General features: G+C 38.3%; 1 protein-coding gene across 7 annotated transcripts in view; it reads left to right on the top strand.

Moving 5' to 3' along the window:
• The window catches only part of EPC1 (enhancer of polycomb homolog 1), a 64,458-nt gene that overhangs the window by 34,300 nt on the left and 3,463 nt on the right, over positions 1-26,695 (top strand). For 3 of the 7 annotated variants that reach the window (XM_066200026.1, XM_066200015.1, XM_066199998.1), the window contains 11 exons: positions 6,584-6,743; positions 8,726-8,871; positions 8,957-9,163; positions 9,548-9,696; positions 10,985-11,141; positions 12,435-12,611; positions 12,712-12,801; positions 12,887-13,035; positions 14,182-14,534; positions 19,986-20,069; positions 26,279-26,397. In XM_066200026.1, coding sequence (XP_066056123.1) covers positions 6,644-6,743; positions 8,726-8,871; positions 8,957-9,163; positions 9,548-9,696; positions 10,985-11,141; positions 12,435-12,611; positions 12,712-12,801; positions 12,887-13,035; positions 14,182-14,534; positions 19,986-20,069; positions 26,279-26,397 — 1,731 coding nt within the window. In that variant the 5' untranslated portion in view covers positions 6,584-6,643. Of the gene's footprint in view, positions 1-6,583; positions 6,744-8,725; positions 8,872-8,956; positions 9,164-9,547; positions 9,697-10,984; positions 11,142-12,434; positions 12,612-12,711; positions 12,802-12,886; positions 13,036-14,181; positions 14,535-19,985; positions 20,070-26,278; positions 26,398-26,446 lie in introns of all 7 variants that reach the window. The other 4 variants (XM_066200047.1, XM_066200056.1, XM_066200008.1 and 1 more) reach the window with 4 other exon arrangements.

The following is a 26,695-nucleotide window of genomic DNA, read 5'->3' as shown; positions in this document are numbered from 1 at the left end:
CATTCTTTTGTGAATTAATTATTGTAATTCAGATTTTTTTTTTAAATATACTGTGCTAGAAATGCATCAAACATGCAAATACTGGACTTGTGACAAAGAAGTAGCCCTGTATCCTTGCATTAGCATTTGAGAGAGGTCCTACTGCCCCACCACAAAACAGCAGTGACTGCAAGTTCTGGTTCCTTCAGGCTGCAGTGGGAGCTGCTCTGCTGTGTTTTGGTTTCCCTTGTGCCTTTGTTGCTGTCAACTTGCTTTAGACTCTCCTTTTATTCTGATGTTTTGGAGCATGTATGATGATGCTAGTGTGCAGAAAGAGTGGATACAAGGGACAAACTCACTATCCTAAAATTAATAGGAGGGAAGACCGCTGCATGACAGATGGTGCCAATGTCATAATTTTGCTTATGAAATTGCATCATATTTTGTTACATTCTACATAGTCAGAAACTAAGTTGCGAATTTGGTAGGCGTTTCCTGTAGACTCTCTTAATTAGAAAAATACTAAGGGAGGAAAGTGGTTATCAAGCTTTTGGTTATTTAAACAACTAACAGTGTAATCTGGTAGGAATTGGTGTTTTAACTGTCCAAATAATTTTCTGGACAGGAATATAGTGTGGAGAATAAGGTGCAGTTCATAGAATCATGGAATATCCAGAGATGGAAGGGACCTACAAGGATCATCAAGTCCAGCTCCTGACCCTGCAGAGCACAAGCCCAACAGTCACACCATGTGCCCAAGAGTGTTGTCCAAACACTTGTTGACCTCTGTCAGGCTGATGCTGGGACCACTGCCTTGGAGAACTTGTTCTGGGTAAAGAGCCTTTTTCTGATATCCAAGGTAAACCTCTCTTGGCACAGCTCCTAGCTGTTCCTTCCGGTCCTGTCACTTGTCACCAGAGAAAAGAGATCAGTGCCTGTCCCTCGGTTCATGTTTCTGGCAGAGTGTTACAAAAAGCGATGAACTGCTCCTTTCCTGACACACCCTCTGAGTTGAGTGCTCCCACTGCATCCCTTTTTTGTTGGGATTGTCAGACCACGTGGTGAGGCAGTATAGGATACTAACCTGATGGAAAACTAACTTGGGGGCTGGGAAGAGTGAACAGATTTTTAGGGTTTTCTTGTATGAACTCTTTAACTTCTAACTCAAATTTGGCTGAGCATTAGTAAAATGTAAAAGGAATGAAGTTTGAGGAACAGTACCATTGTTCTCAAGTGACTGGATCAAATTAACATTACAACACTCCTGAAGTTGTAATTACAATAGCATTGTATGTCAGGCAGAGAATACAACTGGAAATGAAAGGTTTAGCACAACTAATAGGTTGAAAATAGTTGAAAGTGCAAAGCCCTTTCAGGGGAATAAACTACCTTCAATAAGTACATGTTGTGAAACGGTATGTGTGAAAGATCCAAGGGAAGCAAGCTGGGATAGAAAGGGAAGAAATTCCGAAGCAACCTGCTGTGGTGTTAAGCAGTTCAGGCTGAGTGTTTTTGTAGAAAAAAATGCAGGTATTGCAAGGTTGTTTCAATCAGAATGGTACATTAAGAAAGAAATGTGACTACACTGAAAGTGGAAACTCGTTAATAGGAGAAAATAATGCACAAAGCAATTTGTATTTACATTGAAGGTTTATCTTGAAAGAAGGAACAAGGTGAGATCCATGTAGCAATGAAGATGTAGAATAAGATCAGAATATTCTGTGAACGTTTGTAGTAAGAGGAAGTTTTTCTTGATTGTACTTGATACTGAAATGGTTGAAATGTTTCATGAGTCTTAGTGGGGGGTTGTGTCCTTAGTATTCATTTTAGAAAGACTTTTTAAATTTCGTGAAGCAGTTAAGCCAGTGTAGTGGCTGAAGGGAATTATCTTTCCCTCTTCTGCATTTCCCCACTGCTTTGCATCCACACACCCTGGCTGTTCAGGGAGCCAATTTTTCAGACGACTAATTGTTTCTAATTGTTTTCAAGGGAAGTAATAGGACAGTGATAGCTTTTTGTGGATTTGGTTCCCTAAGCTGTCATCATAGATTCAGTCTGACATAAAGCTGTGGTAGTATGGAGAATGACAGGAAGGAGTACAAGATTGAACCTTGTGGTGGTGGCTGTTAGATAAGTTTCATTTTAACATGACAAATTATAGCCTTTCAGCTTGTCTAACCCACTTAAAATTCATGCCAGGAATTTAAAGAAACAGTCTGGAATAATTTTACAGCTATTTGAGATTTTTTTACAGCTATTTGAGAGGGGCAGATGATATTTGAGGAGAAAGAGAAAAGGTACTAAATTATGCTTTTCTAAAAAAAAACCAAAAAACACCCTAAAATCACATAAACATAAAATCACTTCAAAAATCTCAACCCAAAACCTCGTAACAGTCAACAGACTGTTGAAAAGGTGGAAGCTGGAGGGTTACAAACAGGTTTTGTTCCCCGCTGTTCCTGGAGAGATATGGATAATGTAAATTGTTTGGCCCTGGTGGTGACCTGGAAGATACTAATCTCTGTGAATACCTAATGAACAAGCCCCAGTTAACCCAGTTGAACTTCTTTTTGTGGCAGGGCTCCGGACGTAATGGATAGTGGTGTAAAAAAGGCTTTTTGGTACTGCTCTGTTACGCAATGAATAGAAGCAGTTGTGTAGTAGAAATAAATCTGCTTGTAAAACTGTATCTAGAAATAATGGACAGACAAAATGAAAACATTTGTTGAGTTGCCTAGGTGGTCTGTCCCTAAATTTCAGGTAGTGTTTTCAGGAGGGACTGGGAGTACAGTATCTACATGCAAATCTTCCTGTATCATGAAGAGCAGCCAGAAAGTTTGATTGAGATTTGAATTTAAAATAATTCTGACAAGTTGAGGAAACCACTGCACTGTTAAATGGAAAGCTGTGGATTCAAATGAGTGAGGTATTGCATCTTGGTGGGAGTAATCAGCTGTGCAATCACCGTGGAGAATGACTGAAGAATAGAAACTGTAAGCTGTAGTGCATTATTTAATAGTAGATATTTAACACTCTTTCTTGTTAAAAATTACTGCTTTCAGAGTTAACAATTGCACCTGATTTGTATGTATTACTGTCATGGTTTAACTTAGCTTGGTTTTCAGTTAAAGAGAAAATCCATCAGTTAAGGAAATGATTCTCTCTGAGGACTAAAAGCTTCCTCCGAACCCAGCAGAACAAATCAGCTGGCTAGTTTTCACTATTGACCCCCTGTTAAACCACTTAAGAAAGCTGAATACGCCTCTGTGAAATCACATTTAAAAACGAACCAAGCCCGGGAGAACTCTCGTGCCTCCGGCTTTTGAACAGGTAACTGGACTTGGGCCGGGCCAGGCCGCGCTCAGCCCGCGGCGCGGCTCGGCCGAGATTCTGCGGCCGCTGGATTCCAGCCACGGCCGGCGGGCCGGGCCGGCTCCCGCTCGGCTTCGGGCGGAGCTGAGCCGGGATCCGCTCGGGCCGTGAGCCGCCCTGCAGCGCCACGGGAAAGTCGTGGCTGAGAACAGGGGCGCCCCTGCAGCTTCGCACAGAAAGCTGCCCCGAGACTGGAATGGACAGTGGCAGGGGCTGGAAAACAGCCATGCAGCCAGAGTGGCTGCCGCCTGGCAGAGATCACATGGCTATCCACAGGCCCAGGCGAGATACTAACTTTTTCTGTGCACAGATGAAACTTGCAATCAATCTGCTCTCGAGTGAGAGAAAAGGGTGAAGACACTTAAAGAAAACAATATGGAGACACCGAGGTCAGTGAAGGAATCAAATCCCAGATGGAAGGAGAATGAGGAGATGTGTTAGCCTTGGGCTGAAATTCTCTGGTATGGGTATGGTGAAGATATAATTGATACATCAGACTCTTTTTTTTCTTTTTCCCCTGTAACTCACAGAATGGTTTGGGGGAATGTAATGTTTAACTGCAGCTGTGAGCAGGGGCACCAGTGTTGAAGCGAGCGGATGTTGAAGTAGCTGTGATCCGATGAGAAGCCTGAACAGAGAGAAATGAAAAACCTTGTCCCAGGGATGGAATAAGAAAACCTCTGCTCCTAGAGATAAAAGAACTTTTGTTTCTATAACGGAACACCGCATGCTTAAAATTGCACCCCAATAAGCTGGGATGACCCATGGCGGTAGTTGGGGGAAGACTACCAAACCATGGAAGGGACTTCAACACTTGCAGATTTCCAGGTGTCTCCTGTTCATGAAAATTAAAACCACAAGAGAACTGTTTCTTGTGGAAAAGTCTCCATGGTGTGGCAGGGGAGACTCCTCTCCCCAAGTGAACTGAAGAAAGATTATTTTGGAAGTGATAAACTGACTGAAAATACCAAATACTGCCTCTCTATGTTGTCAGTGGGAAAAGAGAGAGGAGTTGGGGGTAGGAGAAGTGTTCTGAAGGTTTATTCTGATTCTTACTGTTCTTCTTTTAGTTCAGTTAATAAAGTTTTCTTTATACTCTGAAGTTTTCAGCCTGCTTTTAGCCTTATGCTAATCTTTATCTCACAGCAGAAAATAAGTAATTCTAGTGAGTGCACTGGCGTTGGGCCACCTCAGTTACCAGGACAGAGATGTGCTGAGCCACCAACTGACATACTGAAGTTGAGAGCAAAGTTGCTCTTGTGGGTTTGTCCAAATAAGTGAAAACTTTGATGCAGAGAGGTGTAAGGAGAAGTTGTTTTGTCTGCTTAGTTTCTTCTATGTAGTGGAGTGTCTCTTGAGGTGAAATCAATATGAACAGCAGGTTAACTTTTTTCAGTAGGGGAAATTTTATCCAGTTGCTTTTCATAATATGTGATTCTGCTAACACACTCTGCACACATAATGAGTATTTTTGTAATTGGGATGAAAGGCAAAACCATGATTTGTGCTTCTGTTTTAAGAATGCCGTTAAGATTTCTTTAAATACAGATAACTTAAACCTGTTAGTAAAGAAGTATAGGCTACTGGTACTTACTAGTTGTGTCCATAACAGAGGTGGATCAGAGAAATCGGAATCCTGATTTAGTGTATGACATCCTTTTAGTCTCTGAAACAAAGCATTTTTTTTGGTGTTTAGAAGCACAAGTTGGGATAAATTACATCAGGAACCCTTAATATTATTATAAAACCAGTAAGTGCTCACTTAACTAAAAGAATATTGGCTATTTTTATGCATTTGATGCAGAATTCTACTGGGCTATACGAAGATAAAGCTTAGTTCCCTGTTAGACAACAAGTTGCAGCTGTGTAATCATGAAGAATTGTTACAGTTTACAAAATACTAAGGTGTCTGACAGCTGTAGTTCAGTAAAAGGTAGAAAATAAATTACTTTGTCCGTACTCAAGAAAGAATGCTGCCACACCTTCTAAGTGTCATGTGTGTCTGGACTTAACAAATGCGGCAGGTCAAAACCAGTGCGGTGTTCTATTTGCAGCTCTGCTATGCGTTATTCTAATGATTAGTCTTTTTCTGTAAAGAAGCTTTTTAACCAGGGGACAGATGTGAAATAATGTCTTCAGCTTGTGTGAAGATAGGCTCAAATCCTGTGAATTCTTTTAGCAGAATTACATTTTAGAACACAGTTGAATTTCAGGCTGCATCAACTTTGCAATTTACAATGAAGCTTGTTTCATAATCTACTTGATTATTTATCTTTTATTAAAGTTTATATGGAAGATCTTAATTGCCTTTATTGTACCAAAGGAATTAAATTGAAGTCAGACAGCCAAAGACAAAAGATCATATGGATAAACATCATACATTCAATGTTAAAACCAACTATTACTGCTACTCTTTGGCTTCAGTTCTTGCTTTTGAGTATTTCAGTAATCTGGTTTATAGCATCTCACTTAGATGTATTGGCGTAACTGTTGTAGTACTGGTTTACAGAGCACCTGGAACAGAATAGAAGCTTAAGAAACCAGCACTGCTAATAAGGAAAAAATACCTTGTTATATTGTCAGGAAACCACTTAAGGACATGCACACATCTAGCTGTGTGGGTTTCTGTTAGTAACTGTATGAACCCTGCTGATACTACTCAATGTCTTGACAGAACTACAGGGGAGAATGGATTGCATTTTTACTATTTTTTGATGGATTAGGAGAAGGACAGGGAGGATAATGGGAAGCATTGCAATAAATGAGAACGTCTTCAGCAGTCATTCACTAGGTAAAAATCGTTGCTGTTCATTGGCAGTGATGACAATGCCTCCTGTCTGGTTTTCTGACATTACTGGCAATAAATGGCCAAGGCAAGTGCAGAATAGTACTGGAGTCAATATGTCTGCAACTAGTTGTTGTAATCTGTATGTCTAATCAATCTTAGGTGTCTCTCCAGAAGCATGTAGGTACGGGTTTGTGTGTGCCGGTGTGCCAGGAACGCCGGCAGGACTGGAGCGGTCGGGAAGCTGCGGTGTGTGAGGGGGTTGTGCGAGGGGACAGCGCCACCTGCCCTCCGGCCTGGGCAGCGCACTTCGGCTGCGGCCATCGACTGTAAAGCTCAGGGCTTTACAGTGAGAGCATTTGCACAGAAACACACCTCCTTCAACCTTAGCAAGACTGAGTCCTGGAAATATTTTCTCAGGTTTTCATTTCACTTTTTTATTTGTAGGAACATCATTTGCAGCGGGCTATCTCAGCACAACAAGTCTATGGAGAGAAGAGGGATAACATGGTTATACCGGTTCCAGAAGCAGAAAGTAATATTGCATACTATGAATCTATATATCCTGGAGAATTTAAAATGCCAAAGCAGCTGATTCACATACAGCGTAAGTAAAGTAACTCATTCATTGAAGTCTATATTGAGTCTACTTTCTCCAGGCAGCAACTGACAGAATGAGGGGACAGAGTCCAAAGCTACACCAAGAGAAATATAGGTTGGATAGTAGGAAAAAGTTTTTTACAGAAAGAGTGATAAAGTACTGGAATGGTCTGCCCGGGGAGGTGGTGGAGTCACCATCCCTGGATGGATTTTAAAAAATGATTGGATGTGGCACTTGGTGCCATGATTTAGTTGAGGTGTTAGGGCATGGGTTGGACTCTGATCTTGAGGGTCTCTTCCAACCTTGTGATTCTGCAAGAATTTCATTTTGCTAGTAGTTAAGACATTATTCATAAATGTCTGTTGAACTCCCATCAAGACTGACTCCTGAGAATTAATTTTTTCAGTGTATTGAAAAATACTACTTGTTAAAGAAATACATTTAATTCTTGTTCAGTACTAACAGTTTGGAGGGAAATTGAGATTTGTTAAGAAGCACAGACACAAATCTACCTAAAGAGGAAAATACATAATGCATAGCTAAGAGACAGAATAACTGTCCCTGAAGCATCAGCAGGATAAAATGGCAGCAGAGTGGATTGGAAAGCCAACCAGAAATGACAATAGCAGTAGAAGTATTTGCCTATGCATGGTGCAAGTATTATACATCTAAAAGCAGATGGGATTTGATATCACTGATGACTTGCAAATTTGTTGTGGTTTTGTTTTTGTTGGAAGATAGCAGCTATTTGCTATGGATCTGACCCTTCGTTTGAGCACCACATTACTTCAGATAACTTAGGAAAAAATTATGAAAAATGCAGTCTGTTGCAGAATTCTGTTGTATGGTGTTACGAGCAGAATTTAAAAAAAATAGTATCTGTGCTGTGTAAACAAATCTCATGTCTAAATAACTTTGGTTAAATGCTAGACTTCTACGTCATTTTGAGCTTCAGTAATGGATTAAAATATTTGAATTGTAGAATGATGTTGGTTGGAAGGGATCTTTAAAGATCATCTAGGTCCAAGCTCCCTTCAGTGAGGGGAGTTCAACTTAATCCAGTTGCTCAGAGCCTGGTCCAACCTTGCTGTGAACATTCCCAGGTATGGGCATCCATCCGTTTTCTGGGAAACCTGTTCTAGTGTTTCACCACCCTTATTGTAAAGAAGTTTTTCATTCCTACTAGCAGTCTTCCATGCTTATATTAAGATTATACTTTTGGTTCTTATTTTCTGTATTTAGCTGTTCTCACAGTTGGAATTGTGAATCTTAAGCTGCAGTGTATTCTACCGACTTGTTAATTAAAAATAGATACATATTTTCACGTGTGCACTTGGAAAGAAATTGGTGTCTCCTACCAAGCACTGCAATTTGAATGAGGCCAGAGAACTAGGGAGTCATGTTTCAAATGCAGAGTGATGCGTTTTTGTAGGATACTGTGGAAAACAGTTGTTTGCATTCTGCAAGGCATTACTTGTATTTGAAGATCCTTTGCTACATAGGGCAGATCATACTGAGCCAGTGTAGTCTGACTCATCTGCATCACATATTCTCATTGATGAGAATATGTTAAGATCATTGTAATACAGTCTGCACATGCTTTGCTTTGATGTGTGTTTGGGCTGAAATCTGAACTGCTGATCATACAGTACATAAAACTTCAGAATGCTTGGCAGCTTTGAGGATTTTAATGCATCAAAAAAATGTCTTACTGAAGCAGTGAGGGAGTAAGCTGTTAGCTGGTTTGACCACTAATAAGTTTTCATTGGTTAACAAAACCATAACAAGTAGATGTCAATTTTTATGCCTAATTTTTAACAGGCTAATTTTTTTCAAGAAAAAAACCTTGATGTTTACCTCCACGTGGAAGTAGCACTATTCAAACAAATAGTTTTGGCTTTCTCTCGAGAAGTGTGTGTGCTCTGGACACTATTAGCATAAAATATTTTTGTAGTAAAACTAACTTTGACTTTCACTGTATCATTTAGCTTTTAGTTTGGATGCTGAGCAGCCAGATTATGACTTGGATTCAGAAGATGAGATCTTTGTGAATAAGTTGAAGAAAAGAATGGACATCTCTCCTTTGCAATTTGAGGAGATGATAGACAGACTAGAAAAGGGCAGCGGTCAGCAGGTACAACGGTACTTTGAATAAAGAATTTGAAATACATCCTCTATATATTACTGTATGAAAGTGACATGCTGGGTTTTACATTTAGCCAGTCAGCCTGCAAGAGGCTAAGCTGTTGCTGAAGGAAGATGATGAATTGATCAGAGAAGTGTATGAGTACTGGATTAAAAAGAGGAAAAATTGTCGAGGTCCTTCACTTATCCCAGCAGTGAAGCAGGAAAAACGAGATGGTTCCAGCACAAATGACCCTTATGTTGCTTTTAGAAGACGAACAGAAAAGATGCAGACACGAAAAGTAAGTGTATCATTGCCTCCCTCAGTTTTTCTCTTCTCCTTCTCCCTCTCTTGAAATATTGCTTATACAAGGAAACAATTTACAATGTACTACAACATAATAAAATTCGTATGGTCTCTCTTTAATTTGCAAGGGTAAAAAACATTAAATGGCTTTAGTCCCACTATTAAGTAGAAGTTTATATTCACGTTTTCACTAAATTTACTGCTAAACTTACTTAGGGTGTTGGCAAGCTGTGTATCATTGATAACATGCACATGCTTCTCTTTCGTTTAGCATGTGACTTGTCTTTTTGTTTTAATACACCTAAATGTTTAGAACTTACTTTAATTCAGATTATTTAACTTAAATGATGTGGGGAAACACGTTTTTTTGTATCTACAGAATCGTAAAAACGATGAAGCTTCTTATGAGAAGATGCTGAAGCTGCGTCGAGATCTGAGTCGGGCAGTAACTATCCTGGAGATGATAAAAAGGAGGGAAAAAAGCAAGAGAGAGTTGCTGCATTTAACACTGGAAATTATGGAAAAGAGGTAATGTTTGTTGAAAATTTGCTGCAGAAAGCTTTGGAATCTATTTTATATTTGGATTGCCGCAAATATTTGAACAGTAGGAGATTTTTAAAATAATTTCAGACTCTGTTTCACATTTACAGGATGGCATGTTCTTATTTGCCTGTGGAGAAAAAAAAACCTTAGGCAGTTGCTTGTTATGGGAGGGTTATTGTCATACTAAGCTACATTGTTTTATTATATGTGTAGATACATTCAAATGTACGTATCTACTCTGTATATTATACCAGAAGGGAGATCAGTTTTAAGCAGTCATTTAAAATTGTGTGTTAAGTATATAGATTAAGGAAATCCCAGCTATTTTTAAGGCCAGTTTCAATCATTACCATTCTTCTTTGACTTCATGATCTCTATTCTTTGCTAAAAAAAGTTGGTCTAATACCCTCTTGAGGAAAACAAGCATTTCATACAGTATTAAATGTGAGAGTCATCTCCCCCTGGTGCTTCTTTTGCTATCCTGTTGATTATCTGTGCTGTGGGCCAAATGCTCTGGCAAGTGTCACTTCCCCAGTTGACTGAGGATCACAGTTGCAGTGTGGAGTTGTCTTTTTGGTTGATACTTACAATCTGAAAAGATTTCTAGCCTAACTATTCATATTTGAAAGCAAATGTTCTGAGTCAGTGCCTTAAAACTGCAGAACTGACTTTTTAGTCTGGGGTTTTAGGGAGACAAGCTGTACTGGCTCTGCCAGGGCACTTGTTTTAAGCCCTGAGCATTTGCAGCAGAAACAGAGGGGAGAGAAATCATGGAGATTTTTCCAGTTGCTTTTTAAAGAAAATAAGCCATTGAATAGAGGAAAGACTCTTAATACCTCCCTCAGAGTAGAGAGCTGCACTTCAACTCAGCATATGTCACAGGTCTTGAAATGTAATGTTTCATGGATCTACTTACTGAAAATACTCTGTTAACACAAAAGCAGGAAATTCATGAATAAGGCATTTTGCTTCACTGTTTAAAACTTTGAGTGGTAAATATGATAAATTCTTTAAATGTCACTAGTCCCCAAGGAAGGGGGTTGGTAACCCTCTCATCTTCTTTTCTTTACAGTATTACCTTTTGAAGGTGCTTTATCTGTCAGCATTATTCATTGCAATGAATTTTCTATGTTGTTAGTCATCTTCTCTCAATAATACTTCTTGCTGATGTACAGGATATCCCTCTACCCCAAGATGCAAGTGTTAATTTACGTTTCTCAGTTTTTTACCAGATGGACACTATATTCTGACAAATAATTTGTTCTGATTTCAGGTATAATTTGGGTGACTACAGTGGAGAGATCATGTCTGAAGTCATGGCACAGCGGCAGCCACTTAAACCCACCTATGCTATTCCCATCATTCCTGTGACTAACAGCAGTTCCTTTAAACAGCAAGACGCCATGGAACTGAAAGAGTATAAAGTTAAAGTAAGTAATGCCAATAACCAAGGTACTGTTCGTGCTGTGAAGCATGCAAAATACACCATTTTAGGATTGGAGGAGGGAGGAAGCTTTTTGGAACTGACAATAGGGTAACAAAGCTGCAAGTGAAATAAAATGGCTTTGTTCTGTTGAAGTTTCAAGGAAAACAGATTACCAGCATTCTTTAAGACAGAAGTAAAGGAAGTACAGACAAACTGCAGATAGAAGGACACATGCAATTGTGTTCTTATTCAGGAGGATAGAAACATTTTTCTTTACAACTGTCCATAAAGTTAGGATGTCCTGAACAAAACCGTATTTATTATCATTAGACATTAGAACTAATGTGAACACCGTGTATTGTTCTAAGCTATGTAGTTAATTTAATATGAAGGGTTGGGGTTTGTTTTGTTTTTGAAATATGATCCTTTGATAAGTCTCCCTCTGCTGTATATCTTTGGTTTCATGTTGAAGTAAAGTACCAAATAATCTTATTTGATTTAGACAGCTGACAAGTACTTTTCTCCCTGCAGGCTTTAATTTTGTGTCATACAACCATAGCTACAGTGTGAACAGCTGAGCATGATAAATAGGTCAGGTAACACAGGATAAATGCTGAGGTATAATTTGAATTTTAAACCAAGGCAACTTGTAACTGAAGACTGTCCAGAGGCTGTTCTGAATTTGACAAGGTGGCTTGAATCAGTGAATTCTTCCACCGGTAGTAAAGCATTGTCTTTGTGATTGCTGGTGTGTACTTGCTTATCAGTGATGTTGGATCAGTGCAGTGTCTCACAGCTTGGAAACTTTGTAAATACACTTAAATTTGACTTTGCATAGTATGGAGAAATGTGTTTAATTTTTAGAGACCTTTGCGAGATTATAGGTATCTTTGAGAAATCTATTTTTGCCTTCAGAGCATTGCCTAGTACTCTTAGTAAGTAATGCCTTGACGCTGCATAAATGGCTATCAATTAAAAATGCTAGGAAATAAAAAAGGTGCCTCATGGAGATGATGATAGATATTTTGGTCTCCTTCTGCAAAGTAGCACTGTTACCTTAACTGCTAGTGAGTTACCTAGCACAGACTGAGCAAACAGTGCTTGATTCCACATTGTCTGTTCAATGTTTCAGTTATTGGGAATGAAATACAGACGCTCTGAAATGACTGCCTGTTTTGCTGTGAATGTGTTAGAGATGAGTTCATGTCATTAGCTTGCTTACATGGGAGTTTAAACTCGTGTTTTAATGTAATTTTCTTCTGTGTGTAATTTTACACTGCTTTTATTTGCCTTGCAGCAAGATAAACCTGATGTTATTAGACCCAAAAGAAAGTATGAGAAGAAGCCAAAAGTCTTACCTTCACCTGCTGCTGCTACTTCTCAACAGACAAGTCCTGCTGCACTGCCAGTCTTTAATGCTAAAGATTTGAATCAGTATGATTTCCCTAGCTCAGATGATGAACCTCTTTCCCAGGTAGGACCTCTAGTGTTTTGTGCTGCACTTTGGGAAAAAGCGGAAGTAAAACTCAGGAATTTTCTAACACCTCATACGCTACTCCATCCCCTTTTTGAAGGTTTTGTCTGGTTCTTCGGAGGCTGAGGAAGAAAACGATCCTGATGGTCCTTTTGCCTTCCGTAGGAAAGCAGGCTGTCAGTACTATGCTGTAAGTAGAATTTCCTTGTGCATCATAAGACTGAGTGTCATTGTGTGAAAACATCCTGTGTTTAACTGCTTAAAATTATTTTAAGCCTCATTTAGACCAACCTGGCAACTGGCCATGGAGTAGCCCTAAGGAGGGAAGATTAGGAGATGTGCGTTACAGATACTGCTTAACCACCCTCACTGTACCCCAGAGGTGTATTGGGTTTGCACGAAGGCGGGTTGGCCGTGGTGGAAGGTAAGTGCTGTGTAATTCTTGCTGGTTTTAAAAACAAATTTAAGTCAGTAAGATTCAACAAAGAAGAACAAAGTAAAAAAACAAAACAAAAAAAAAAACCCCAACAAACACAAAACAGAAAAACCACCAAAAAAAAAAAAATTGAGACATCACAGGGAGATTAGCTGGCTAATGTCTCCATTTTTGTTTTGCAGTAGTGGAAGGTGTTTTGGTAATGTTTTCTTAAATAGTCCTAGAGGGTTTTTATTGCTTTTATTTTTTGACATGGAAATACACATATTTCTTCAGTTAATTGGTTTGTTTTTATATTATTTGCATAGCTATACCCAAATAGTAGCATTTCAAAATAGCAAAAAATGTATTTTGCAAAAAATGCTTTTTAGAGTTTAGACAGTATTTAGTGATATTGGGAGAGATGATTATAAATGATAACTTAAATTTCAAACATTGTGAAAAATATAAAATAATTACTTACTTCAGGTGTTTTGCTTTTAAGAATCTTTACTGTAAACAATTTATAAATGGTTGAGTATATAAGTATGTGATGTCTTTAAGAAAATAATACATTTGTATGAAATTTTTCTTAAAAGTAAGGATGCGATTTGCCTTTCAAATTTATACTTAACTCTTCCTGTGTTAGTAAGCCAGCTTGGCCAATCAGCAAAGTTGCTATGAGATCTGATGGCTCTTACTGGGGTATTTGCAAGAGGATTTGGAAGTTAATGTGTGGCATCTCTACTGCTTTGGGATGGTTTTAGGTATAGTCAGTATATATGAGAGTAAGGCTTTGGAAATGAAGTTACTTTAGGAGAATATATGAATCACTTTTTACTTAAGAAGTGCTATTCTCTAGGTCTTTGTTTAATTTTAATTCTGTGTTGTTGAAGTGTCTTTAATACATATGTGATGTTGTACCTCAGTTCTTCTTCAGACAGTAGAAGCTAGAATATACCTAAATGTACTACTTAGTGTGAAATAATAGATGGTCATGCATCGTGTCAGGGGTGTGTGTGTTGCCTTGTTGTAGAATACTTTTTTGTAGCTTTTTTTAATTTCTTTGTCATCCAGAAACACACATGTCGAACTGATAACTTTCTTGGTATTTTCTTGACACTATTTAATTGTGTGTTGTTCTCCTGGTTTCAGGGTGCTACTAGACAGAGCACATTCGGACTACGATAATGCATTTCATCATCTGGATTTGGAAAGGTTTTCCTCATCGCAACACTCTTCAATCAGTCAATTTGCCAATACCTCAGAAACAAATACCTCGGACAAATCTTTCTCAAAAGACCTCAGTCAGATACTAGTCAATATCAAATCATGTAGATGGCGGCATTTTAGGCCTCGGACACCATCCCTACATGACAGTGACAATGATGAACTCTCCTGTAGGAAACTATACAGGAGTTTAAATCGAACAGGCACAGCACAACCTGGGACGCAGACATGCAGTACCTCTATACAAAGTAAAAGTAGCAGTGGTTCAGCACATATTGGTATGTTTATTTTAACAAACTTGCTTCTAGAAGTTTTAAACTTACATCAGAAAATCCAGAATATCATTAGGTCATCCATACTTGACATTGTGGTCTGTTTTGATGGTAACAGCTCATCTTCATGGGTATCTTTTTTTTGCTATGTTGAATTTATTTGCATTTATTGCTAACAGTAGTGTACTGTATTTGAGATTTATACAAATGCTACAGTGGTATGTAATTACAATCTTAGAAATATAAAAGTTGAAAAAACAGTATTGTGTAGGGTTTAAGTTGACTGAATATTTGGATTTTTTGAAATTTAAAACTACGATAATTGAAATGTTGATATAAATATTATGTACCAAACTTTTTTGAGTACACGATGTGGCAGTGATGGGAAAAGTTTAGGTAAAATGTTGGCATTTAAAATCCCAGGATGCTATGAATTCTTACTTGAACTTAAATGCCATTTCCCAACCAAGAAGTACCCAGCCCACCCTCACTGATGCATCTGCTTATACTTAGCAAAACTCTTGGACTAATCACCTCTACATCTTGTCACCAAGTGGCAGATTACATCTTACAGAAAACCTAATTACAGATTTGAGTATCTGACTCTGAAAAAATGTGATGTGGTAGTGGTTTTTAATTGGAAGACTATTGGATAGCATCACTCATGCTGCTTCTCACTGGAAGACTGGTATTTACATGGTTAGAATGGAACTTACTGATTCATCAAATTCATGAGTTATTTACTGTAAATGTCATCTTTTTATAGAAGGTTAAAGTGACATCATTTTTATAAAAAACCCAAACCTTAAAAGTTCACCACGTTTTTTTTAAGGAGTCACTAGAATTATATTTTCCTTGCCATTTTGAATTATGGCTTTGGAAATCAATCAGAAAACCTGGATAATGTAGGAGTGCAGTGAACAGAGATGGATATGCCTAATAAACTAAGCAAGTTGTGGGTTGTTTTAGTGATTTGCTTTAAAGACTTACGCTGGTATCACATAACTTGAATCTTTTGTTTGCCACTATATTATGTGCTTTCCCTTCTGTCATGTTTTGAGGATTTTTCCTGACAATTCTTTCTCCTTGCATTTGTAGAGTTAGTGAGCAGCTTTGTTTACTGCTTTATTTTATGCTTCCTCTCCATGCTGTCCTAGAGTAGGTTCTTGCCCCCATGCCCCTTACTTTTTTTCATGATTCTTCTTGCTCAGAATGTACTAGGACTGAAACAGATGGTTCTTCTGGTTTGTGATCTTAGTGTGGCTTTTGGTGTTTAAATTCTGCTCTTTCGCTGGTTTGAATCCGTAAACCAAGTCCAGAACTGAACAAGGGCATTCTCTGCCTGGTGGCCAGGCTGAACTGTGATAAATGGTAGCCAGATGATGAGCGTGAAAACAAAACTTAATGTGTGTTGAATAGACTGTAAATACACTGCAAAGTATTAATGGGCAGTGCTTTACATTTGAAAATCACATAGACTTGAAAAATTGACTGATGGAGTTTAAAGCTCATGTCTGTGTGTGTGTTTGTGTAAATAAACACACACCCATCCTTTTAGAGTGCTTTTTCCCTGAAATAGATGGTAAGGATATTTATCTACATCATTTGGGAATTAAATGGAATTATTTATGTTGATGAGTTCCATAGAAGGTTTTAATTGTATGGTTGCATATTGAAGCCTGTGGGAAAGTAATACATACCAGTGTAAGTACCTGGTATATTACATTCATTTGTGCTTGGAATTCTATGGAGATGATTTAGTAGCTGTAAAAAATATTTAAGTATTCCAAGCTTTTCAAAAAACAAATGTGGAATTTAGTTCCATAATTTTGCTAGATTTTGATACAGAAATTAAATGTTCAATAAGAAAATATTGCTGTCTGAATTCATAGATATCAGAGTATCTATGAATATGAATAATATGAATATTATGAACCCCATTAAATGGGTTACCAGAGTCTTTGGATAGTCACTTGTTATTAACATAACCAGGTAGGTTGTATCCATATAATTAATTATGATCTTAATTGTGATTCTTGTGGCATTGGAGTGTATATGAGTCTGTATGTATGTGGTGTACTGCTGATCACCTGTTCAGGTGTAGGTGTTTGTAAGGAGCACAGTCTCCTCCATCTTGGTACCAGTGTGGTTTTAGTGGGGTTTTTTTCCCATTTTCTAAAAGGATTCTGTGAGATACGTTGCCTATACAGATCACAGGGGTGTTTGCCTGTCTCGTGTATGAGTCTGACTTCTTCAGAGGTGCCTGTCAGTGGGGGCTGCAGCTGCTGAGTTCTGTCTGTTCTTTCTGTAGCAAAAACTGTAAAGAACCTCAGATATCTTAACAGCTGTACTGACGTTTTTGTAGTAGTGACTATTGCCGCTCAACAACCCTGTATGGATTCCCGGTTCCTTTCTCTTAGTTGTTTTTAAAGCTGGGAGTTTGTTGTGGGTGTGGATGCTTTAGGTTTGTTTCTCATTCCCTCTTAGGTTTTTGAAGTGGCAATTTGTCTTTTGTCAGAAAACGTGTTATTAACACATCAGGATTTTTTAAGTCATGTTATCCTTTCACTGCTACTATGAGTTGTGGTCAAACCGTATTGTTACTTTTAAGATGTTCATCCTGGGATTCTGCAGTGACCAGCAGAGGTGGTAATGTTGCCATGTTTGTGTGCCATCACATGAGGTTTTTTTGTTTCCCTGCTAAGTAAGTCTTGAGCTTTTTCTGTCTTGCATGATGCAGACAGACATGCTGCTGACATGGAACAACTGCTGTGGAAAATGCTTTTCTCAGGTCTGTTATATGTGGCCAGCAGGGCCATGAAGTCAAGATGGTATCTTGGGTCTTCTGTTAATGAGGGGATATGTTACAAAAGCTGTGCTGTGACACACCATTCTCAGGCTGCAGGGAGCATTGATTTTCATCCTGAAGATCAGAGAAAGGTTTCCCTAGAGCTGGGCATTTTATAAATATTTTGAAGTGCCTTTGATCCTGAAGAAATGCAATTTAGTCTGGTTCTGGCTTTCAGAGTCCTCAGTATTAAAGATCTGTGGAAGTTGTTGCACTGAGATTTGTTAACCAAGAAGGGATGTCTTAAAATCCCTTACAAGCTACCTGAACACTTGTGGTGTGCTGAAGGCTAGACTTTGGCAGCAGGGGCAAATGGCCAAGTAGCATCACTTGTGTAGAGAGTGGTTCCTTCTGATCTTACTGAAGAATTACAAAAAGTATCCTTTGCCCTCTTGCAAGAAGAGCTGATTAAAAGGTCTTAATGCATGTAATTCATAACACCACTAAAAAGGAAGCAAGAACATTAAAACATTCTTTTTGTGGAGAATTAACTTGTTCAGCAGCAGAAATAGCAGTCTTTGACCTGCATCACTTTAGAGGCTGTGCTCTCTGCTGGAGGTTTTCTATTAAATGTTGTGTTCACATTTTTGAACGCATTGATCTCATAAACAGAAGTTAGAGACACTTAAAGCTGCACACATGTGTCCTTACATTTCAGGCTTGTATTTAGGAAGCAGAGCAGAGATAGCTATCACTAGTAAAATATTGGAGCACTGATTCCCCTCTACTAAGAGCAGGCAACAGTCTTGCATTCTGTTCCTTTCTGCCTTCATCACCCAAAAGCTGGATCACTTTGAAAACAGTGTCTAAAAGCTGGCAGGGCTAAAGAGGGCGGCAGTTAACTGGAGCCTGCCCAACTGAGTTGAGACCACTCTTTGAGAAGAAGCCTTACTGAAAACTGCTATATTTTGTGTTTAGGATTGGGGACGTTACTATATATGAAAAGTTGTGGGTATCCAGAATATAGTCAAATACCTTGCATTTTCTTGTAAACTAGATATTTAGGTGATGTGATGCAAATTGTGCATTGCTATGCAGTACCTTCTACTATGGGAATTCCATAGAAATAACATTTTCCCCAGTAAACTAGCATGCTTTTTTTTTTTGGACCTCTTAATCTACTTTTTAAAAGCAGTTTTGTATGCTTGGGGATCTAGCAGGGTAGTGAGCTGTGCTTCCGTTTCCCAAATATGTCATGTTGGTTGTTGGATCTGTACTTGTTCAGCCTAGAGAAGGCTTTGAGGTGACTTAGTTGGGACCTTCCAGTATCTAAAAGGAGCCTACAAAAAAGATGGAAGAGGGACTTTATGCAAGAGCATGTAGTGACAGGACAAGGGGGAATTAATTCAAACTGAAAGAGAGTAGGTTTAGATTAGAAGAAATTCTTAGGAGGAAGTTCTTTACTGTGAGGCTAGTGAGGCACTAGAACAGGTTGCCCAGAGAAGTTGTGGAAGCCCCATCCCTGCATGTGTTCAAGTTCAGGTTTGATGGGGCTTTGAACGTGCTCTAGGGCAAGGTGTCCTTCCCCATGGCAGAGGGTTTGGAACTAGGTCATCTTTAAAGGTCCCTTCCAGTCCAAACCACTCTGATTCTGTGTGTTTTTCATGTTGTCATTGAGGTGTTAATACCTCATTTTAGTCAACCTTTTCCCAGAAAGAAACAGGAGGGAGCTCCTCAATCCCTGTGGCAATTCCTTGTAGCAGTGTAGAAGGACTTGTCCATGGCTTTCATGCCATCACTGGCTGTGTTTAGATGTTTTTATTTAACCCTTGTATCTGTAATATCCTCAACACTGCTCTGTGTTACTGTTTTCCCTTTTATGAAATGCTTCTTTCACATTACAGTATGAACTTGGTGATGAAAAATACTGACATTTGTAATGGCCACTTCCAGTTATCATTGGAATTAATAGTCTTGGCCCATCTGTGGCTGAGCTGTTGAGGTGCTAGTTGAAAAGCTATGGCCTCGAGAGTAACAGATGTTTATAGCCCATCCTAAACTTAGTTGAAGGAGGGAATATTGAAAGAAAAAGCTTCTTTAGTCTGGGAAATGTGACTGTGGATGGGGGAAGACCCAGTACTTCTTACTACACTTCTTACTACACTTGAGTAGTTCCAGAGAATTCAAGACTTTGTAGTCTTACTAGGTTTTCTCATTCAGTTGGAGTAAAACTTGGCTCCAAAGTGGAGGATCTCTGGGCTTGTGGAACTGTTACACTTTGCATCCCATGCAAGGATGGTTACATTTTAACTGCGCAGTAAACTGTGTCTACCCTAACTGGCATGTGACATTTTGATGGAAACTAATTTTAAGAATAATAGGCAGACAAATAAAAGTGCATAGGAAATTTTCTAGCTTTCATTCAATGGCTAGTAAAAAAAATCCTTATTAATTATGTTGTCTGTCTTCTGCTACCAAGGAGGGAGTACATATATAGACCTTATATCTAGTTTATAATCTCTACAGTTCTGATATTAGGACTTTGACACTTCAGTTCTGTTGGGCTGAAATATAAAGTTGTAGTAATAATCAAGGGCGTATTGATTCGTGTTCTCATAGTGTATAATAATGCCATGTTTAAGTAAAATCAATCTTGAACTTCTTTGCAGAAAGTGAAACATCTTTGGGCCTGGTGCATCAAATACTAAAACACACTGATGGCTCTAAGTCTCTCCAATCTCCTGAATTCACTGGTGAGAACTTGCTATGCAGTAGAAAATCTTTAACCAGGCAGTGTAAGCCAGATAACATCTCTCATAAGATAGAGACTTTAAAATGTGATGTTGTGGATTACTTAGTACTGTGATTAATGTTTGCTTTGCATGCACTTTGGCATTAGTAACCACTAACTGTTGTCTTATACAGCAGAGATGTGATGCTCTCATGTATTCCCCTTAAGGAGACATTGTAGCATGATATATCATCTTTCCACACACTTTAGCAGTTCTGTAGTTTATTGAATTTCTGAAGAAGTTTGGAAGCTTTAGTTAGGTGAATTTTCTTCTATTACCTGATCAAAACTGCCTTTTTAATGGTTAGCACCTCCACTGGAAGGATCATGGAATCTAGTATTCCATAAATGGATTAGAGAAGTTCTTTGAACATAATGTAGTCTTAATGTTTCAGTTCTCCCACTGAAATACCATTTCTGCTGTTGAGAACAGATACTAAACTTATGAAACAGCTTTTAAGCTACTGTAATTTAAGTATCTAATTCTTAAGATGTTTAACAGGACCGAAATACCTGTCAAAAGGTTTAATTATGCTGTTTGAGCCTCTTTGTATTATTTTTTTTAAAAACTTTATTAAAGGAAAAAGCTTACCTAGCTGGGTCATTGTGTTTACTCCACAAAGCTTGCTCAGTTTGCCTGGCAGATCTAGTGGGCACCTTCCATTCTGGGAATGGAAAGGATTGCCAGTAGTGGGACCAGGAGCTTACATAAGGATTTTCTGCTTTCTGGGGTATGCTTCCTGGTTTTTTTAGGAAACTGGTTATTGTGGTCAACTTGAAAAGTCTGTAGTTTCCTACTTGAGGGAAGCAGAGTAACAAGTGAGTCACCTCACAGTAGAACTTGCAGCAGTAGTTGGGAGGAGTAGCTGTGGCTGTTTATCATACAAACACCCATCTGTTCATACAGATTGCACAGCCAGCCCCACCACAGACACTCGCTCATCACTGGTTTTGGCCATGTCTGGGAAGGACTTGAGCTTTCAGAGAAGCTAAATGTCAGCTACAGCATTGTAAGGCTAGTGCATGTTAAATGTTGTGGTACAATCAGTGAGCACTGTAGAATATTTATATTGCAGTATAAAACCACTGCAAACTATGGATCTTTGAAAAGTCCATTGACAGTATCACTGTTACTCTGTGCTCCAAAAAGCAATATCTGCTGAGTATCACCATCCCATAGAATTTGGTTGATATGTAAACAGACTCATGCAATTGAAAAATTATATTCAGTGGCTTAGTTCAAGCAAAAAACAGATATGTAATTACCCAGAGTGCAAATACTCATATAAGTGGTGGTAGGAAAACACATTCATAGTGCAGTGTGCAATAGCTCAATTCTTAATAAAACAAGATTTGTAGCTGTCACTAAGAAGATACTGTGCAGTCATTTATCCTGTCAGTCAGTATCAGTAATGTACAGGGTTTCGTTCCTGGTACTCAGCTGAAAGCTCCTGAAGTTTTTTCTTCTACCTTCAATTCCTTTTTGCAGTCCATAAGCCGGAAAACATTTCCTTGCTGCCAAAGTACAGCACCAATACAGCTGCAGAATATTTGTGTGTGTGTTATCCCAAGCTGTTAAATGAACAGGATAGCAGCATAACACCATGTACTGACTTCAAATCTGAAGGTTGTCTCAACTGAAATGTTACCACTTGATACAGTGTGCGGCAAACAAACAAGAAGTATTTGTGTAGCCAAGTCTCTCCATAAAAAGCCGTCCATCTTCTGATAACCATCTTGAGATGTGAAAAACTTTAGGCAGAGTTGTGCTTAAAGGTTCCTCATGTTCAAGGTTAGAAAAGGAGTTAGCCTAGGTTAACTTAAGAGTCAAGTGACTTGCTTAAATTACTGAAGGTGTCTTGGAAAGTATGTAGGAGTTTTGTGGCAAGATGCAGCTGTTAGCTGTAAAAGACAGCTGAAATGGTGATATTCTTATTTACTGTGTATTAGTAGTGGTGGTTGGGATTTCCCCCTTTACCCATCACTGTGTAGTGATTCTGTGTAGTAAATGAAACTGGGTGCTCCGTTACTGTTTAATTTGGTAAGTCCTGTACTATTAAATAGTCATTAGTGTGTGATGGAACCATGACCACTGAGGTCTGAGCATGCTGTTTGAGAAGAGTCTGTAAACACTGCATCTTTGTTTGGGGCTGCTGGAGAAGGGACCTGTCTTCAAATCTTGTGTGCCATCTTTAACTATTGAATGTTATGTTTTGTCCCTCTTTTAAACTTCAAGCTGTTGTTTGGCTTTCTGTTGCTTTACTAATGTTATTTAAAGCCAGAAGTTCTCCAGTAGTGTCAGGAATCTGTAACTTTGTGAAGTGTTGTGTAGCAGTACTCTCCTGAGGTACCAGAAATGTGGTTACTGATTTAAGTGTTCAGAAAAGCTCTGGGCTTGCTGCTTGCATGCTTATTTTTTTTTCCAGGCAGATAAAGAGCAGTGTATGACAAAAAGAGAATGATGTTCATTTTTCCTGCTTCTTCTACATGTACCATTTTTATTTTGACACACATGAAAGATTTTCAGCTTTATCCTTTCTCTTTTTGTAACAGAAGTGAGATGAGAGGATGAAATTTTTGGAAGAAGGTTTTTAGGGACACTCACTGGTTTTTTTTAGATGAACTCATGTTTGCAAGGTGCTGAGTTTGGCATCCATCCAGTTGCATTAATGCTACATTGCAGGCAAGCGGAAAGTATTATCTGCAAGCCACATAATACATTATTAGCAGCCATGTTTTTATGCAGCAACATATTCTGTTTGATTTTTTTAAAAAAAGGACAGCAGAACTTAGACTTGTTCTTTGAGAAGTTCAGGATTGTACCTGCAGTTGCAGAGGCACAGTCAGTACACCTGTGACTTCACTGTGCTGAGCATATATGTGGTTTCCCCAATTCCAGTCACAGTTGAGTGCCACAGGAAATGAATATGTAAAGTTAAATAGGTGAAAGTACTTTGATGTAAAGTACATACAGATGGGTTTTTACATGCAGAGGAATGTCAATTTTCAGAAGCAATTTATATCTCACAATCAGTATGCTTATTATTTCATCTGAAATGTAGACTGTAGTCTGAGAGGAGGGGGAGAAACCCAGTGGTAGTGTTAACAAAATACATAATGGCTTTTAAGAGCAGAGGAATAAAGTAATGCTGTCTTTAATTTGCAGGTCTTCAGAAGAAATTTTGGTTTGGATAGTTCACAGTAATAGTAATGTTCTCATTCAAACCTTCAATGTACTGTTTCTTTAGCATGAGAGGGAAGACCTGGCTTACGTAATGGTGATCTGTAACCTGTTCTGGTGCATTAGCCTCTCTGTCTATGGAATGGAAAAGGAATATCAATCAGATTATTTTAGGAGGCTGTAGCTTGCAGCAGCCCTTTCTGAGCAGCATTGCCTTTCTAACCCGGTTGCAGCTGATTCAGAATTTCACAGTAAACCCCTGACAGTGTTGTAAATAGTATTTTGACATGTCTGTTAGACTTTTAATAAGGGAAGCAGCAAAAACGTTGCTGAGTGTTTAAGCTAAATTAAAAAAAAATGGAAATCAGTTGTTCTTGAGCGTATTTTCCGAGTACTATTTTTAAGTGAAGGAGGAGCAGTTGGAATATAGATGAGGTGGTAGTGGGATTCTTCTGTCACTTGTTTCCTTTGACAGCTGTACAACTTTCCAGAGTGGTGAGAAGCATACGGCTCTAGGGGCCTCAGGCTGCTTAAAAAAAATGAGCTGATGTACAATTTCAAAATGCAGCTTTTCTAAATGTCACCTCTGGAAAGAAGAGAGTGCTTCCAGCCATTATTTAGCATAGTCTTTCCAAAACAAACTCAGCTCATCTTCATAAGCTTCATTTGCTGCTGTTGCTAAAGAAAGCAGTATTTTGGAGGTGGTTAAACCAACACAGGTGACTGTGTTTACCTTAGCTCTGTTTTATAGCTAGAATCTCAAATATGCTTAGGACTTGAAAACTGTAATGAACTAATTTCACTTAAATAGGCACAAGTAAGGTGATTATGATGGTGGAAGTTACAGTCATAGTCAAAGATGGTGGTACAACATATCCATTTTTACCCTTTTCTTCTTTGTCATTCTGTGTGTTGTCTTTATCACTTAAGTATCATCACTTAAGCAATCTACTCCTAAGCAATATATTTCCATGCTATACTACAGAATAAAATACCTTGTTCATAGAATTTACTGAGCTGCAAGGGACCCATCAGCCTTATCGAGTCCAACTCCTGTCCCTGCACAGGACACTGCAATAAATCATACCCTAAGTAAACAAATGGAACCTTCAATGTCATTGGCACTATGTTGCCTAGATGTATGTTGATACTAAATTTTAGGGTTTGAAAAAACAATAAATTATGTATCTCTTGGTACTAGAACAGTGTATCCTTTTTCCTCCCTCTGTTACTGCTGCTCAGCTTTCTACCTGTTAATCTTTGTTTGCTAAAGCTTTCTTGCTCTAACTTGTGTTGGATGGCAGCTTAAAAAAATCTAAAGGAGTTGTAAATTTTATTTTTCATATAAGTTAAACAGTCATCTCATTGAGTATTTAGTCAATGAATTCTAGTTTGTTTGGTTTGGTTGGTTTTTTTTTTAGTAGGGACATTTATGAGTGATGTTACTACTTTTAAGCTATTCCCTTAGGAATAATTTTAAAATATTGCAGTGATACTTCAGTGTAGAAGTATTTAGAAGTAAATTTTGTTGCTTGTGGCAATATAAATAAGTGCTACATCCTTACTTGCTCAGAGATGTTACTTATGAAAAAAGGTAATGTGAATGTAACAGCTGAGTAAAATTTTATAGCTTCAAGTGTTCAAATAGAAAAGTGCTGGAAATAATTTCAGTGCAATTTCTAATACATAGTAGAAGTAGTTTGAAAAATATTTGAACACCCAAAAAAGACAAACACACCAGGAAAATGCATGTTCAGCAGTGTTTCCAAATACTGCAGCCGTTTATACTGACTTGTTATTCACGTTTATACATGAGGTATAATTGGTCTTTAGAACCCTGTTGTATCCAGAAGCAGGACATTATTATGGTTTTGATGTAAATGTGTTTTCTTCAGGCAAGCAACCGTGGAGGAGTAGATTAACAAAAGATTCTTAAAAATTTCGATTTGTGAACAGAATTTAAGTTGATTTGTTGTCAAGCAGTAGTGAACTTCCCCAAAAGTGTGACTTCCAGTGCATTCTTGAAGTATGAGTACTATTTACGGTACATATTTGGGAACATTTATACAATCTGAATATAAAATTGGAGGAAAATCTGAAAGGTGTATCCTTTGCAAGAGCATTCACACTCTAACCTTGATTCAGTTTGTAAATTGAAAACTGAGACTTCATTTTGTTTTGGAAAAGTGACTAAAGGTAAACTAAAACAAAAAAGGCTTGCATTGAACTTAGTCAATGAAATAGTGATTCTGCTGCACAGGGCATCCCCTTGTCAATCTCTATGAATAATGCTTCGTCAGTTTTATACCTGTGGTTTAAATGGATAAAATTCTGCCTGACTTGTGATGCACAGACTACTGAGTCACCTTTCAAAGATTTTAGAGAGAAGGAAATAGCTCTGTGAAATTTGGTATTGATGGAGTTATTGTACATATGTAGTTACAAACAGAGAAGGTACTGTACAGCAATAGCCTGCACAGTTGTGAGCATGCCCAACTTCATGTTTTCAGTTGGAACATCATGGAATCTTGATTGTAGGCCCTCGCTGCCTTCAGAATGCTGTCAGTGAGCGGTGCGTTGCAGTTGCCAAGTTTGGCGTATAAACCTATTTCACTAATAATGCAGATACTGTAGTTTCACAAGGTGAAAACAGTGATGCCATTCCTGCCTAACCATTCTTTTAAATGTTTTTAAGGAATTTTTGGTGGGATTGATTGCATTTTGGTTCCTTTCTCCCCCTCTCTTTTTAGTATCTTGAGCTAAGTTCAGTTAAAGCCTATATACACTAAACAAACAAAAAGAGAAGGTGTCGTTTGGACAAAAATTTTGAGGAGGATGTCAGCCTTTTTGACATAAAGGTGCATTAAGGCTCTTAGGAACTTGCTGTGGTAGTTTTTGTGGGGGATGTTTAGTTTTATAAAGTAATGTGTTTATATACACAACTCCTACATATTTTGATATAGTATTTTCTCGTTTTGTATTTTGTTCAGCATTTACAGCCGAACAATACCAGCAACATCAGCAGCAACTGGCACTAATGCAGAAACAGCAGCTTGCACAAATTCATCAACAGCAAGCAAATAGTAATTCCTCTGCCAACACATCACAGGTGAGGGATTTGTCTGTGCTATGATTTATCCCTCATTGTTTCCCACCAGGGTTCATCTCTAATTGTCAACTGTTGCCATAGAACCTTGAAACTAACCAACAGGAAAGTGGCTTTCGCCTGAATCTACATCATAGCCATTCTGTAAAGTGTTTAGAAGGGACACTGCAGGTGAGTGTGGCAGGCGTTGCCTCTGCTCCCTCTTAACAAAAAAAAAAAAAAAAAAAAAAAAAAAAAAAAAAAAAAAAAGGGTCAGTCAATGAAATTTTCAAAGCCTTAGAAATATGAATTCCAGAAATCT

This window comes from Chamaea fasciata, unplaced genomic scaffold, assembly GCF_029207755.1.
Source record: "Chamaea fasciata isolate MVZ Bird 193981 ecotype frontalis unplaced genomic scaffold, bChaFas1.0.hap1 SCAF_1, whole genome shotgun sequence".
NCBI classification, from domain to species: domain Eukaryota; kingdom Metazoa; phylum Chordata; class Aves; order Passeriformes; family Sylviidae; genus Chamaea; species Chamaea fasciata.
The sequence above is the reverse complement of the archived record's forward strand: the minus strand, read 5'-3'. Positions and strand labels throughout refer to the sequence as shown.